The sequence below is a fragment of the Mizuhopecten yessoensis genome, unplaced genomic scaffold, assembly GCF_002113885.1.
Source record: "Mizuhopecten yessoensis strain PY_sf001 unplaced genomic scaffold, ASM211388v2 scaffold716263, whole genome shotgun sequence".
Taxonomy (NCBI): Eukaryota; Metazoa; Mollusca; class Bivalvia; order Pectinida; family Pectinidae; genus Mizuhopecten; species Mizuhopecten yessoensis.
The window spans coordinates 232,644-248,127 of NW_018480029.1; the positions used below are offsets into that span (position 1 = coordinate 232,644).

The 15,484-nt window shown below is 33.1% G+C and overlaps 1 protein-coding gene across 1 annotated transcript in view; it reads left to right on the plus strand.

The window, feature by feature from the left end:
* The first annotated feature begins 3,527 nt into the window (after window positions 1-3,527).
* Window positions 3,528-15,484, plus strand: part of LOC110442427 — a 36,155-nt gene continuing 24,198 nt past the window's right edge. Inside the window, exon 1 of the mRNA XM_021486029.1 lies at window positions 3,528-3,704. Coding sequence (XP_021341704.1) covers window positions 3,645-3,704 — 60 coding nt within the window. The 5' untranslated portion in view covers window positions 3,528-3,644. The remainder of the gene's footprint in view (window positions 3,705-15,484) is intronic.

The window sequence follows — 15,484 nt, forward strand, 5'->3', positions numbered from 1 at the left end:
GTTTATTATTATTTGTAATCTATGTTCAATAGTCTTAGCCTATATATAAGTATCTTACGAGCATTAAGATCAAAAGCATTTCTAAAGTCAATACACAAATGTATAATGCATTTTAGTTAGCGCAGTTTGACAAAAAAAAAGTTTTCTCTAAAACCTGATTGGGCGGAGTGTAATAGACTTTTTTCACAAATATCTATATTTAAGATCAACCAGCGACTTGTAAATTGTTGAAGCGGCGCATTTGATTTTTCATGGGAAATGGTGTCTGTGGTATTTGTGGTGTGGTCGCCACCAGAGTTAACTCCCCTGTTCGACCAGCGACTTGATATTCATTGAAGCGATGCATTTGTTTCCCCCTAAGGAGGTATACACCAACGGAGTGTACTCCCTTGTTTAGATTGTTGAATTTCCTATGGTGTCTAGAAGAACAGATTAAGTTTTATACCTTGTCGTTGTGGTAAGAGTCCGCGCTTCGTCGACGGAGTTCTTGTTAAGCTTCAGACAATGTAATTGTTTAGGCTCAACACAATTTAAAAAGTATGCGGGAATACTTACAGAAATGTAAAACTTTATATGAAAATCGGGTGTAATTATAAGAATCATACCATACGGGGTGAAAGAGAAATATTGAACAGGTGAAAGGGGAGATAATTCAATCAAAGGTGGGAGAAAACGTCTCCATTTTCACGTGTGAAGCTTTGAATAAAGACAACACACCTGTATTTGTTTAATCTTATATACCATTAAAAACATAGATGTTCTCAATGTTCCTCCTGGAGCAAAGATAACACAGACTTATTGTGATTTTTACTGGGTCACAAGACTTTCTATGTATATTACATCTGCCAAACATTTTTTCAGAAATATCGTTCTACCAACAAATAGGATGAAAGTGTGGTAACGATGTTCGTAGACCGATCTTTGGTTTTCATGTATTTAGTATGCGTTCTACTCTGTTGACGCTAACATCTGTATACTCACGTTTACGCGGGTTTGTACCCGGTACAGTTGAACTCCCCAGCATCAGGGATGATTTTTTTTCGATATCTTGATCATTGGAACTTTTAGTCCGAATTATTCTGACGTTTTATCGACTTTTTTCATATCGGTCTGTCGTCGATTAACCGACGACAGACCGATATGAAAAAAGTCGATAAAACGTCAGAATAATTCGGACTATGGAACTTTTTGACGACCTGGTGTGATGTTGTTCCCACTGTTCATCTAACCATTTCTGGTTCAATCTCAGGTGACTTCGACCTCTCTTAGTTGTACGTAAACAATCAAAGAACTTGAAGGGATACGAGTAAGGAAATAATTTTAATCCTATCAGAGATGGACTGCAATCTTCTCTCTGGCTTCTTACTCAGTTTATCAACTGCTTTGTTGACGTTGACTGTCGATGTTTCAACTTCAATTGTGAGTGTTCAGAGATAACCCTTAAAAGTGGATTTGATGCATCAAACCTTATCATTTAAGCCATTTGGAACTTAGTTGGTGCTATTTGTAGTACTGTAACGTAAACTATAATGTGTTCATAGAGTGGGCGTGTTTTACAGCATCGTAAGTTATCAGAATCCAATTCCATACAATTGTCCGATGAAGGAACCGATTCTCACCCACTACCATATGAGCTTGATTCTACACAATCCAGACAAAGATAGACTTCATCCTACGAGTTTTGTAATACTTTGAATATTCTTTATCTGTCAATTCTACACAGTCACATCCTCGACTAATCAAGAGGAAACATTCTCTGCACCCGTGATATACGTCATAGCAAAATTAAAGACACACTGCTAGTTTTAAGTTAAAAAAAAGAGAGAAGAAATATATACATTTTTTGTGTGATATTGACGACAAATCATTTCTCATTGATTATGAAATGAGAATATATTCAAAACATAAGATAATCATTTGAGCGTACGAAAATACTGCATTCTTTCTAGACGACGACAGTTGATCATAACTTCCGGTTATGGCCAATTCCTTTTGTACAATAGATGCAAATAAAAATATGTTTAAGTCCAAACTTCCGGTTTATAAATGAGAGAGGAAAAGACATTAACTATCGCCGTATAAACTTTCCGGAATCCGGCACCCGGAATATCCTATTTTTTGCTTTTATACCCCGAGAGTCAAAAGAAAACGATCTCAAACTGCCGCCTAAGGAAAAACGACAATGGCAATTAACTGACGAAATAAGTGAAACGTTTAAACTTTATATGTAAATGCACTCAACATTTAAAAATGAAATAGTGTATATATGTAAATTAATTCTGCCATCTTGTTGTACTATTGTAAATATATGCTTGTAATTTGCTAGGAAAGGGCTTAATATAAGTTTGATAACTTGTGCCCAATACATTTGCTTGGCAATAAAATATGTTTAAACTAAACTAAACTCAACATTAACATTACATTTGATTATTTATGGAAATTGTGTTAAAAAGAGCACTTATATTCTGGTAAATTTGCCCGAGGAAATAATTTAAGCAATTTGGGGTATGTATTTGTAATATGTGAATATTTCCTGTCAAATAATGTAGTTACACGTGCTCTGGTCTGTCAGATAATATATTTAGCTTCTCTCAGATATCAGTATGCCATTTGTTTCTTGGTGCCGCATAAGTGTCTATAATTTATAAATAAATAAGGTTTCCACTACTACGAAGTTAAGTCTTTTAAAAATAAGAAATTGGAAATTGGTCCACATTTCCTTGCCTCGACCGAGAGGCTGAAAATACCGTACCTAGATACTAGTCTTTTTTTCGAGCGACTGTAGTATAGGGTTTATTATGCAATGTTATAATAAATGAACACAGCAATAATGTACATTCCCTTCGCAAAATAATTTAGTATCACTACAATAATTCAGCTCATTTCTTCCTGCTTAAAGGGAAATAACTCTTTGAAAAAAAATAAGCTGAATGAATATGTTTGCAAAATTGGGAACCTGGCAGTACTTTAATGAAGATATTATTCGTACAAATCAAAGGGGACGATATTTTGTATGAGTGATAAAATCAGCATTTTGAAGTGACTTCGTCCTCTGATATATGACCTTGTGGCAAAACGTGGGGGCCAGAACATGATATGTTTTCCTCAGGTAAGTATATTCAGTATTGAAAATGAAATAAACATTGATAAATACAGGGTCAGTGTTCTATTATTGTTTAGACAGTTTGGGTATATGGTCTACATTTGTTTTCTTCTTCATTTTTATGCATTTTTCTTGTGTATTTTTCATTTCTGAACCTAAGTGAAACAGAATCTTGTCTTGAATCATGTCTGATGTCGTCTGCTCTTAGGTCTGGGGTCAGAGGGAACAGGGCCCCTTATGCACTAAAGATTACAACTGAACACAAAAAGGTATCTTGTTTATATTAAAATGTTTTCAAAATACTACACTTTTACTTCTGTAACGTTGACTCATGCCTTTATTCGACTAACTACTCAGCGGATTGTTGTACAGATTTATTTTATAACATGCGTAAGCGGCCCAAGTCTAATCAAAATACGAAAGGTCAGAGGTGAAGTTTACGCTGGCTGTCACTTGAGCCGGTGAACGAGATACATGTATTTGTTCAAGGAAATATTTACCGACAAAACAGCATGACAGTGCGAATAATGGCGCTTTAGAAATGGTACGAACAAAAACAATGGACTCCTTTTTGAACCCAAAAAGAAAAACGGAAAAAAGGGTGAGTAAAATGTATCGATGATAAAAAATGAGAGCGTGATTACGTGAAAGATGGCGTAACCGTCACACTGATTCTGAGCAGCTGATTACTGAAAGGTATCGATGCAAATGCATTTGCCTTTGTACTACTCACATCAGATGCGTGATCACAGAAAATTATATAAATTTCGTGTATTTTGTTATGCTGAATGTTGAGGATCAGACGAAATGTTTATGTCAAAAGCCGACATAAGGGGGCGGTGTCCGACCGTATTACATCGCTTACTTACAACTGTACAAGTAACGTTACTCGGGGAAGCCATGTACTATACTGTATTTATAGATCTGTATCGTGTCAGACGCCTTTTACTTTTTATATCTGAAAATGGTTCCGTGATAAAGAACATTGCGTGTTGATGTCACAAAAATATCTGCTCTGTTTTTATCAGTATTGTGTCTAAAAAGAGACAAGATCGAATAGGCCTAGCGAAATTGTGTAAATATCTAATGTATTGCACTGTATAAAATAGACAGTTTTTACTTTTTCTACCTTCCCATTTATATTTTCTAATAAGGATATACCAAAATTGCTTAATATAGAATATAAGCACTTTTTTTAAAATTCAATGCAAAATAGAAAATCTTTTATTTTTAAAAATCAAATCTGAATGAATCAGATATTATTGTCATGCAAATTGGAATTTAATCAAAATTAAAATGTGTATTTTTCATTTCTGAATTAGAACCAAATATTCAGCCTGAGAAATACAACTAAGTGAAACAGAATCACATAATTTAAAATTTCTGTGAATTATTATCTATATTGTACATGATGGTCAACGTCATAGCCTGCAAGTAGAGGGCAAGAGAGTATGCAACTTTACCATGCAGTCCCCTCTGCCAATATGTACCCCAGTTTTTACCCCCATCCCCATGGCCTGGGCCAGGTTACAGATATGTACGTTTTTACCTGTGGTAAACTTGGGTGGCTTTGTCCGCAGACAGAGAGAAAAAATAAGAATGCATGCAGGCTTATACTTGAATTAGACTGAAAAAGACAGAAAATAGTTTTAACAGATAATTACCGCCCATTGTTTGTATGAAATCTGTGGAACAACGTGGGAAACGAACCACTTAACATTTAGTGTTGGCTTAATCACTGCTACTTTATATATATATTGCTTAAATTGGAAGTAGGCCAAACAAAATTATATATCTGATGACATCTCCAGGAAAATGGTTAAATTATTTTTCCAGGTATAAACTTAAGGATACCTGATCCACTGCCATAAATAGTTTTTCCTGGCATAACTTTTGTAATATTTGATAAATTATTTCTGGAGAGAAAACCATATCTTGCAGGACTTTTATGAGAAGTAATAAAGGTGATATAAACAAAACATATTGAACAGGAAGGTTTAGAGTGTAAAACAAACATTTGGCAGGACTAGACCTGGACTCGAACCTTCAACTTCCGGTTGCTATACTATCACTGTAACCTATTGATCTATCTGGTCAACGGAAGTGTACTAGCCCAAATATGCTGGTGTTATATTAAAACTTAAGTTAAGGGAGGTTACTGTATATATAGAATCTTTAAAGTGTCGTTTCACTGGAGTGTCATAACCTAGGCACGGCAATATGACAATCCATTTCAGGTCACATTATATTGACAATAGGCTAAACAGTCCTTATAAGAAAAGGACAGAAATTATTATAATAAGCATTTTTTTACTTTGTTTTGTTCAGGGTTAAAAACCCATATCTTTCCTTGCTTTGGTGAAAGCTAAAAACCTAAGCCAAGGCCTAAAGGAGGGTATAAATTGTCAAAAATTGAATAAGAAAATATAAACTTTATTCATTTTTCAACAATTATGAAACAAGTAATATATATAACTTATATTAAGCACTGTTGTTGGCTCGGATATTCCATCTGATATATTTTTCCTGTCAGATCCGGGAATCAAACCCCGGCTGTCTTGGTGGGCTATCCGTTGTGCCATCCGGCCATCCATTAAGAAATAAAAGTAGAAAATGAAAATAGACGGGAAAAAGAAACAAACAAAAATCACCAAATGTTTTCCATGGGTGCATCAGATTTGTTTTTGTTCCTTAGAAATGTTCCTGAGTAGAGGGCATAAAACAAAATCTCCAATTCTGCAGGGGGTTCCCACATTATAGTTACTGTATCTATTATAACCCGCAATAGGTTGAGCATCGCGTATATATTTTTCCGCAATTCCCGACCTGCTCTATTGAACTGAACTGGTTGTGTTATGTTATAATATGTAGAAAAATATATGAGCCAAGTCGATCCCACGTCCTGTCGATGTAATGGTTAACTGTGACATTCTCCCAAACATATTTAAATTGGACTTGTCCAGTCTTTGACTTTGTAACTTTTAGTTCAAATATGACATTAGGGGTGAATAGGTTAAGGAATCTGAGTTGGATAGCAATTCTAGTATAGGTATGTAGAGTCCTATCAACAGAAGGTCATCCAGATGACAGCTAGCCTTTTAAGCTAGTTAAAACATGTAAACTAAATAAAAACCAACTTCACGGAATCCCAGATGTTGATGCTTCGATCATTAATCTTAAACGTGTACTTGTGGTTCATGTGTTATAATAAAGTTAACTTGTATGATATAGGTATATGTACTAAAATTAAAATTGATGTGTCATCTTACTCATGTGTACAACAGATACTCTACGATTTCACCGAGTTCGTATGCAGTCATGTGATGAAATCCATCAGGAGGTAGTGTCAACAGGCGATCTATTTCACTGTATATACATCTATATAAACCTTGAACTTGAATTGCGATAAGAATATCTTTCCCATAGATTAGGTCAAATGTACATACATACGTATGTTACAGTTTAATCGGAGCACACCGACACTGTTTCTCTGTACTGTATATCAATATTTCACACTCCCTATACTAGCATATAGCATTCCAAAAAATACATATATTAAATAATATTTGTTTCATGGAGTCAATAAAAAAATTTGGACTTCATATTTCTTATGGGTCTAGACTGTATACAAATCCATTGTTATTTAATATTGTGGTACATGTTTTGATAGTCAAAAATATATTGCAATATTTCAAAGAACTTCAAGATGCATATCTATGACAATATATTAGCTGCCTATCACCTGAAAATTAATAAACAGAATTAAATGTTGTCAAGCATGAAATTAATTTAAACTAAGTTTTATTTATCACAGATCTCATAACACAGTCAATTAAAGTCGATGAGATATATATATGTATATAAATAGTCCTAAGTAATTTGTTACTATATTATAACATAAGTAATTTGTTACTATATTATAACATAAGTAATTTGTTACTATATTATAACATAAGTAATTTGTTACTATATATATATATATAACATGGCTGTGAAATCATTGTGGTTTTATTTTGTCATTTTCAAAGGATAGTTTCTTAATTAAGATGATAACACGTTTATTTTCTTTCATTGGTATTTGCTGCCATGAATCTGGCAAACTTGAGGTTTTAAAGAAAAATGTCAAAATTCACTTTTTTCTCCATATTTCTCTGAGTGTTTTGTTTTTTTTTTGGGGGGGGGGGGGGTGTCAAAGAATATGAGAACAGTAAAAAGAAACAATATCTAAAAAAAAAAACCCAGATTATTTTTGTTTATCTATTTTAAAACAAATGCTTTATTGGAAATGGAAGGAAATCTGTACGGCCCACATATTTATATAAAGCCTTGAATATATATATATATGCATTTTTCAAAGTAATTTAAAGCAAAAATTAAATTTTATTATTGCAATACATTTAGAAGTTTTGTAGAATAATGCACAGCTTAATCTGTAACAAAATTTAAAATAAAAAAAAAATGATAAAATAAGGGAGCCCATACAGGCCCATAATGCCTTTTTCTGTAATTTATCACATCTGCTACAACTTTGGCAGTTTCTCCCATACAAAACTGTGAAAGTGAAGTTCTATATTTAAAGACCTGTAAGACGTAGGTTTGTAGATCTAGATTTCCTGGTATGATAGTGTTGAGAGTTTCTACTGGTTCTGAATAAACATGTATTTTCATAGATCTATCATGATCATTACAGTTTTTAAATATTAAAATACATGTACACTAGACCTACGTTTTGTAAACAGATATGTACGGTCGATATCCTCAAATAGTGATGGTTTTAAAACACAATTATTTTAGGCACTTTATATATGCTCTTAAAGGACTAGGGGCATCAAGGATTATTTCTGGCCTCATTAAGAATTTAAAGTTTGTTGTTATATTTGTAATCTCGAATATACGAAGTACAAAAATGAAAAATTTCAAATTAATCTGACGACGTGGTAAAGGCGATATGGCATAACAAAGAGAGGTATAAATCCACATTTTTCAAATTAAAGTGGCTGAATATCGTCTGTTCGTGTGCTAATTACGTTAAAAATCGGTCGTTGTGAAGCAAATTAATTAAACCCTCTTGAAATATTTTAAACCCTTCGCATGCACCAAACAAATAGATATTTGACAAGCTTGAACATTGTTGTACCACTGTTCATTCATTGATAGGAATTTTTGTTTGTCACATGCGGAGGCTTTCATTTCGGCATGGTTGATTGTCCAAAAACACCAAAGTTTGGCTATTTCTGCATAGCAACACAATGTTGTTGCTATGGAAGGGCATCTATGCATGTGCATTGAAAAAAACTACTAAGAAATATAGCCCCAATTAACCAATGTGATGTTTAATATGTAACAGAAATTGGTAAATAAATTCAAGGTGATTTTTTTAACTTTTTATGAGGCGGAATGACCCCTGAATGCCCCAACTCACGTCCTTCGGTAATACAATTTAATTTTTATTAATTATTAATACCTGTTTAAGTCAAATTTTCTTTTGGTGGACTCTTCCATAAAAACCAAAACATATTTCTATATAAATATCAATCACATATCTCATGTTTCATGTTTTGTTGATTGCAAACACTTTTAGATGTTGTCAATATTTCCTATATCCTCATTGGTCGGATCATAATCACGTGGAGGTCAGTATTTCTTGATATTGACTCAATGTTACTATATTATGTCTTTTTGTATTGCAGAGTTATCTGCCCTTGTGAGCAGGTATTGATTGTTACGTCATTTGTTCGTGAGAGTAACGTCATATAATTTTTGAGAAAACAACGTAATTTTCTCACACACACTAATGACGTAACAATCAATACCTGCTCACAAGAGCAGATAACTCTGCAATACGAAAAGACGGAATATACAAATAGCAGGGTAATATTCACTTCATAACAAAAAAATATATATCACTTCAACTGTAAAACACTGCAATACTCTGCCAAATGCAGCTCTTTTCTGAATTGACGTGTACTAGTCTCTTTCAGATATCTATATAAATAAATATCAGTGGGCTTTTCTTTCGGTGAATATGTGTTATAAAGTCCTGAAAAGTGATATTAACTTTGGCTTTGTCTCGGTCAATATCATTTTTCTAGGTCCACATAACCCCATTTTCATATTCACCTCAACAATTGTCCATAGTTAAAAGAATTTCACATCGTTCTGTGGGTGTATCTTTGTTACATCTCTTCGTTGACATTTACGTTAAGTGGATAGGAATTAACACATGCTTAATTATGAATATATAAATGTAATGGAATAAATATAAACTTTACAACAATTATGAAATAAAAATGTTTGATTTATATAAATCTCTCTTGTTGGCTCATGCAATGTTACACTCAGTTGACGCATTTTGGGAGGAAACCAGAGTAACTCCATACTTTATTTCCATGTGCGATGATCAGGGAATCAAACCCCTGTCGTCTTGGTGAAAGGTGAGTCTGCTATCCATCACCTGACATGTATTGGAGACATAGGAGTTGGTGGGAATGAGAGTTTGTTGCCTATAACATGGGGTGGGGGATGGGGGAGATGGGTGGGCTTAATATGGGAGGAAATTGGAATACCTTGAGAAAGCTTATTATGTTATCAGACGGGCGTCACCTACTTTTTGACCTCAAATTTGGGTAAAATTAAACCCTAACAATCTTGGTGAAATATGAGTGCACTTAATTACCACTGCTTCAACTGAAAATTAAGACTCGAAAATAACAGGTCTAATTTTTGTTAATTTTATTTTTGTGCTGATTTATAATGTAATAATATATCATTGTCATGGGTGTATGGCGATCAAGTGATTTGCAAACAGTTTCAACTCATTCACTCCTAAAATTTCATAATGAATTATTCCAACCTTTGAATTGGAAGAGTTCAAATGTGTCTTTAGGGGTGAATGAGTTCAGTGATGGGAAAAGAGAAGGGGAGTGCTAGTATATTAACAAGAGGACTGTATTACAGCTCAGGCCAAGTATGTATTCAAGGTTTGTTCAGATAACATCTCCATATTCTTTTTTAAGAATAATTTACTGTATGTATACAGCGTTAATCCCAACCCCTACTTTGAATCAGTGACCATGTTTATTTAAACCCCTGTGAGATTTTCAAGAACATTTCGAGAATTATTCATAAACTGTTCTAGCTAGAATAAATTTATGAACAGTTTGTGAACGTTAAATGGCCAATATGTTCATGAAGTGTTCAAGAAAAGTTCATGAACAAAAAGGCAAGAATTTCATGAACTGTTTGTGAGTTGACGAACTTGGTTTTGCAGGGATTATACATATGTAAGTTAAGGCACCCATGGCTTAACTCATACGCGCATTCACCCATGAATTTTAATAATGAACTATACCAACTTTCGAGTTGGAAGGGTTCAAATGTTTGTTCAGGGGTGAATGAGTTAGTACAGGATAAACACAGTGTTAAATAGCCCATTTTAACCATACAGAATTTTTGAGGACCTCAATTTAATGAATAATTAATGAACACGGTTCAAACAAAGAGTTGATTGGCCTTGCAAAAACCCTAAAATTGAGGAAAAGCCCTAAAAGCCAAGGATTAAACAAAAATATCTTGAAAGAATAAATGAACCTTGAATTAGACTTAATGATCATTAAATTATGGTTATATATCAATTTTGGTGGTTTGTGGTGTTATCTAATAAATGAATTCAGAAAATACAGGAAAATGACATACATGATTTCGTTATGAGTTCATTTCTATATTTTCATACTAACCCACGATTGTAAGATTTGAAGAATTTGCAAATGGCAAGAAATTTAGGCCTTAATTTTACCGAAAAAATCCATCAAAGGCCCTGAAAAAGCCTTGAGTTTTTACTATAACTTTGATGAATCAATTCTGAAAAGAAAACCATACATTGCAGGACTTAGTTATATGAAAAAAGAATTATTCAAAATAAAGATGAAATAACCAAAATATAATAAACAATAATATTCAGAGAGTTAAAATTGAGGGGGGCTACATCAGGATTCAAACCATGGACCTCGGCTGCTCTGGCCAATTGAGCTTACTATAGCTAGTCAGCCATATGCATGTGGTGCTCAATTAATTACGTTATATTCCATACAAAATTAAGAGGAGGTTGCCGTATATAGGAAAACAATGGAATTCTGTAGGTGTTTTGCAGACACTGGGACAGACATCCTTAACCCTTTCACCCCTATGTAACTTTAGTAGACTCTACCATGCATTAATATGGAGGGGTCCATTATGGTGTCAGTACTGTAGTGGTGAAAGGGTTAATGAGGTAACATTGTTTTACAACATTGTATATGAGTAGACATTAATTAAAGCAGTACTTAAGCGTTGAAGGTAAATATCATTAACCTTCAATGTTATTGAACCAAAAATAAAGAGACATTTATCAATATTTTAGGGAAAATGATCTTTCAAAAGGAAATATTATGTTTTACCCGAATATAAAAAATGACCTAGATTGATCCCGGCCTCCTGCTGCTTACCTGTATTATTTACCTTCCTGTTATAAGTGGATCGTATGTACTGGAACATTATACAGGTGACAAGCATATTGGACGTCTGTACCTGTTTACTCTGAATACATAATACTGTGTATACTCTCATGCTATCTGTGTAAATAGATCAATCTGTTCAGGTTTAACATTTTATAAACTCTCAATAGATAAAAAAAAAATCAAGAATATATATTGGAGCTTGAAGTACTGTATAAGTTGTTTTGATGTTACCCCTGCAGTCTGTCCAGGATATACAACCAATTATAAAAAGACTCCTCAATTTTAGCTTTATTTACTTATATTTTTTTACTAGTTTAGAGTAAAATCAAAAGATTTAAGTTATTTTCAAATATTTATCTTCATGAAGTCTGCTTTATTGGGGAAATTATTTAGGTTTTTTTGGTACTAATTAAGCAAATTTCAATTGATTGAGTTAAACATACATACAGGGTATCGGTGAAGCCTGTATCGGTAGAGAGGGGGGGGCCCCCGGGGATGTAAAATTTTAAGCAAATGATCATAGAAAGTAAATATAATCTGCCACCCGTCACTCTTCCTACAGGTGACGTCCGTCATATAGAAATAATCACATCAAGTTGACAGGGAAATAATTTTAACTTTTCAATTCCTGCATGTTGGATACTGTAGAAAAACGGTGGGAAACACTTCATGTACCATCAAAATCATCTTTCTACTAAGTGTAGTGAAAATTTACCACAATAAGTATAGACCCCATAGTCACTCTACCAGTGAATATATATCCCGTAGTTTCTACGTTAAAAAAATCTTTTCTACTACATGCATAAAACGTAGCATGAAGGACATTGGCCCAGAATTAAATAAAGTATCGGAGAGAAAGTTTATTTACCCATTCATTTAAACTGAGTGAGTGAAGTGTTTTTAATACTACATGTAGTATATGTTATCAAGCCTGAACCTGTATGTTAGTGAGTATAACCTAATACCTGGTTCTATATATCATATCCATTTCTCAAAGGGTGTTGGGTTACATTGCTTTTGGATCGGTGTATGTATACAAGTAACTGGTACTTTATGTGTAAGGTACTTTAATCTATCTGGCACTCAGCCGTACCTATACCTGCATAAACAAGCATTAATTATCAGGGAGAGTTTTCCGTGACCTACATTTCTAAAACTTTTCTATCACTTTTGATTTTTTTTTTCAATTTTGTTGTAATTGGTGTCTCTAGCAAATCTATCCTGCACATACGGTTTAAGGCACAAGATTGTGACTTGAAAGGCAGTTGTTTGTTAAAACCTTGTTAAATTTGTTAGCTGCATTATATATCTATACCTAGATGATAACTTGAGTTTCTAAAGAAAACCATTTCCTTAAAAAATACATTGAACTTATACATGTACATTGTAGGTAAGTTACAGTAGCATTGTATTACACTGTAGTTTTAGGTAAGTTACAGTATTACATTGTATTACAATGTAGTTTTAGGTTAGTTACAGTATAACATTGTATAACACTGTAGTTTTAGGTAATTTACATGTACAGTATAACATTGTATTACATTGTAGTTTTAGGTAAGTTACAGTTTAACATTGTATTACACTGTAGTTGTAGGTAAGTTACAGTATAACATTGCATTACACTGTAGTTTTAGGTAAGTTACCGTATAACATTGTATTACACTGTAGGTTTAGGTAAGTTACAGTATAACATTGTATTAAACGATAGTTTTAGGTAAGTTACAGTATTACATTGTATTACAATGTAGTTTTAGGTTAGTTACAGTATAACATTGTATAACACTGTAGTTTTAGGTAATTTACATGTACAGTATAACATTGTATTACACTGTAGTTTTAGGTAAGTTACAGTATAACATTGTATTACACTATAGTTTTAGGTAAGTTACAGTATAACGTTCTATTACACTGTAGTTTTAGGTAATTTACAGTATAAAATTGTATTACACTGTAGTTTTAGGTAAGTTATAGTATAACATTGTATTACACTGTAGTTTTAGGTTAGTTACAGTATAACATTGTATAACACTGTAGTTTTAGGTAATTTACATGTACAGTGTAACATTGTTTTACACTGTAGTTTTAGGTAAGTTACAGTATTACATTGTATTACACTGTAGTTTTAGGTAACTTACAGTATAACATTGTATTACACTGTAGTTTTAGGTGAATTTACAGTATAAAATTGTATTACACTGTAGTTTTAGGTAATTTACAGTATAACATTGTATTGCACAGCAGTTTTAGGAAAGTTACAGTATAACATTGTATTACACTGTAGTTTCAGGCTAAATGGCTGAAATGGGCCAAATCCTTTGACCGCTACCTTCTCCAGCTCAGATTTCTATAAAACATTTCTTTAAATGGCGAATAAAAACAAACCAAATAAGACTGATGTTTTTAGTCTACTACAGCAAATTAAGAGATGCATTTTGGCAGCGGGCTGAATTCGGTTAGATACTATTACAGCAAGATGTTGGCTCTGTTTAGTGTATAACGGTTTTGGTCAATACTTCTAGTGTCGATGAGTGAAGCTTGGTAACAGATTTTTCATTGTCTCTTGTTTTAAGACAATTGAATCAACACAATTACATATATATATATATATAGCCATGCGGCTTTGTCGTAGTGCTTAGCTGTTTATTTATTTATGTTTTATCGCAGTGTTGTGAGTGTTAGAGTAAAGAAAAGACAGGGCTATATTGGACTTGTCCACGAATCATTACTGTTGTTGACGGAGCTATCTTAACGGAGATTACTGTTGCAGATATTAGGAGGCTGGGAGGTGCATAAAATGTTGACAGTGTTACAGAATTATGTTGGGGGGGGGGGGGGGGGGGGGTCCAGGCTTATAAAATGACACATTTGACTTGATCTAGATCTATAGCTAGATCAGTCTATGATTACAACTAAATTCAGCCAGACAGTACATACATGTAACATAATTTGAATTTTGTTTACATTTGTAACATTTTATCAGAAGCTTTTAATGGTTGTTTACCACAGAGAACATCTATAAAACATGAATCTGAAATGTATGTCTCAAAATTATTCTAAAATGTCAATACATATTAAAAGTGTAAATTTGCATAACCTCCAGCCAAGATCTTGTATACATGTACATTGTATACACAGACTTTATGTATAAATTTAGAAACGCCAGCTTCTCAGATTACAATTGTTATGAATTGTAAAAGCTTCATATTTTATAGACGAAATGTTATAATTGACATTTAAGGGTGTATGCTAGAACTATGTGACTGTGACGTGTAAAAGTCTTTCAAAAGAGATTATACCACTAGGAAAACAGTTTTATGAATTTTAAATTGGTCTCCTGACATATTTAAAAGACACACAAGAGAACATACATTGATGACACTTAGATCATTTTAAATAATTAGATAAAGCAGCTGGATTTGATTTGAACTCTTTCAAGGGAGATAACTCTAACACAAAAATGTGTGAAGATATACATTGTACGTATGCATCCTAGGTTGAAATATTGAGACTTAAATTCCCTGTATTTTTAACTACTGGGTTTCTTATTTGTTGACTGTAAAGTTATATTTCCATGTCCAGATCTGTAATATGTCTCTTGACATGAACTGTTGTAATAACATTATCTTTTGTAATTCTAAAATCTGTATGTTTAAGTTTATAAAGACCTACATTCCTTAAATATTGCGTTATTCCAATTAAAAAGTTGAATGATTTATTGCTAATTAGTTCAGGTCAGCTAATTTAGTGACTTATTACATATAGTATCAAATTTATAGCAAAGTCATTCAGTGATAAACTGCTTCATTGCTATTTACATTTATATAAGCTAGATATAAGATACACATGGAAACCATGTGCTGCTGATTAACTTATTCCGTCTTTGCGT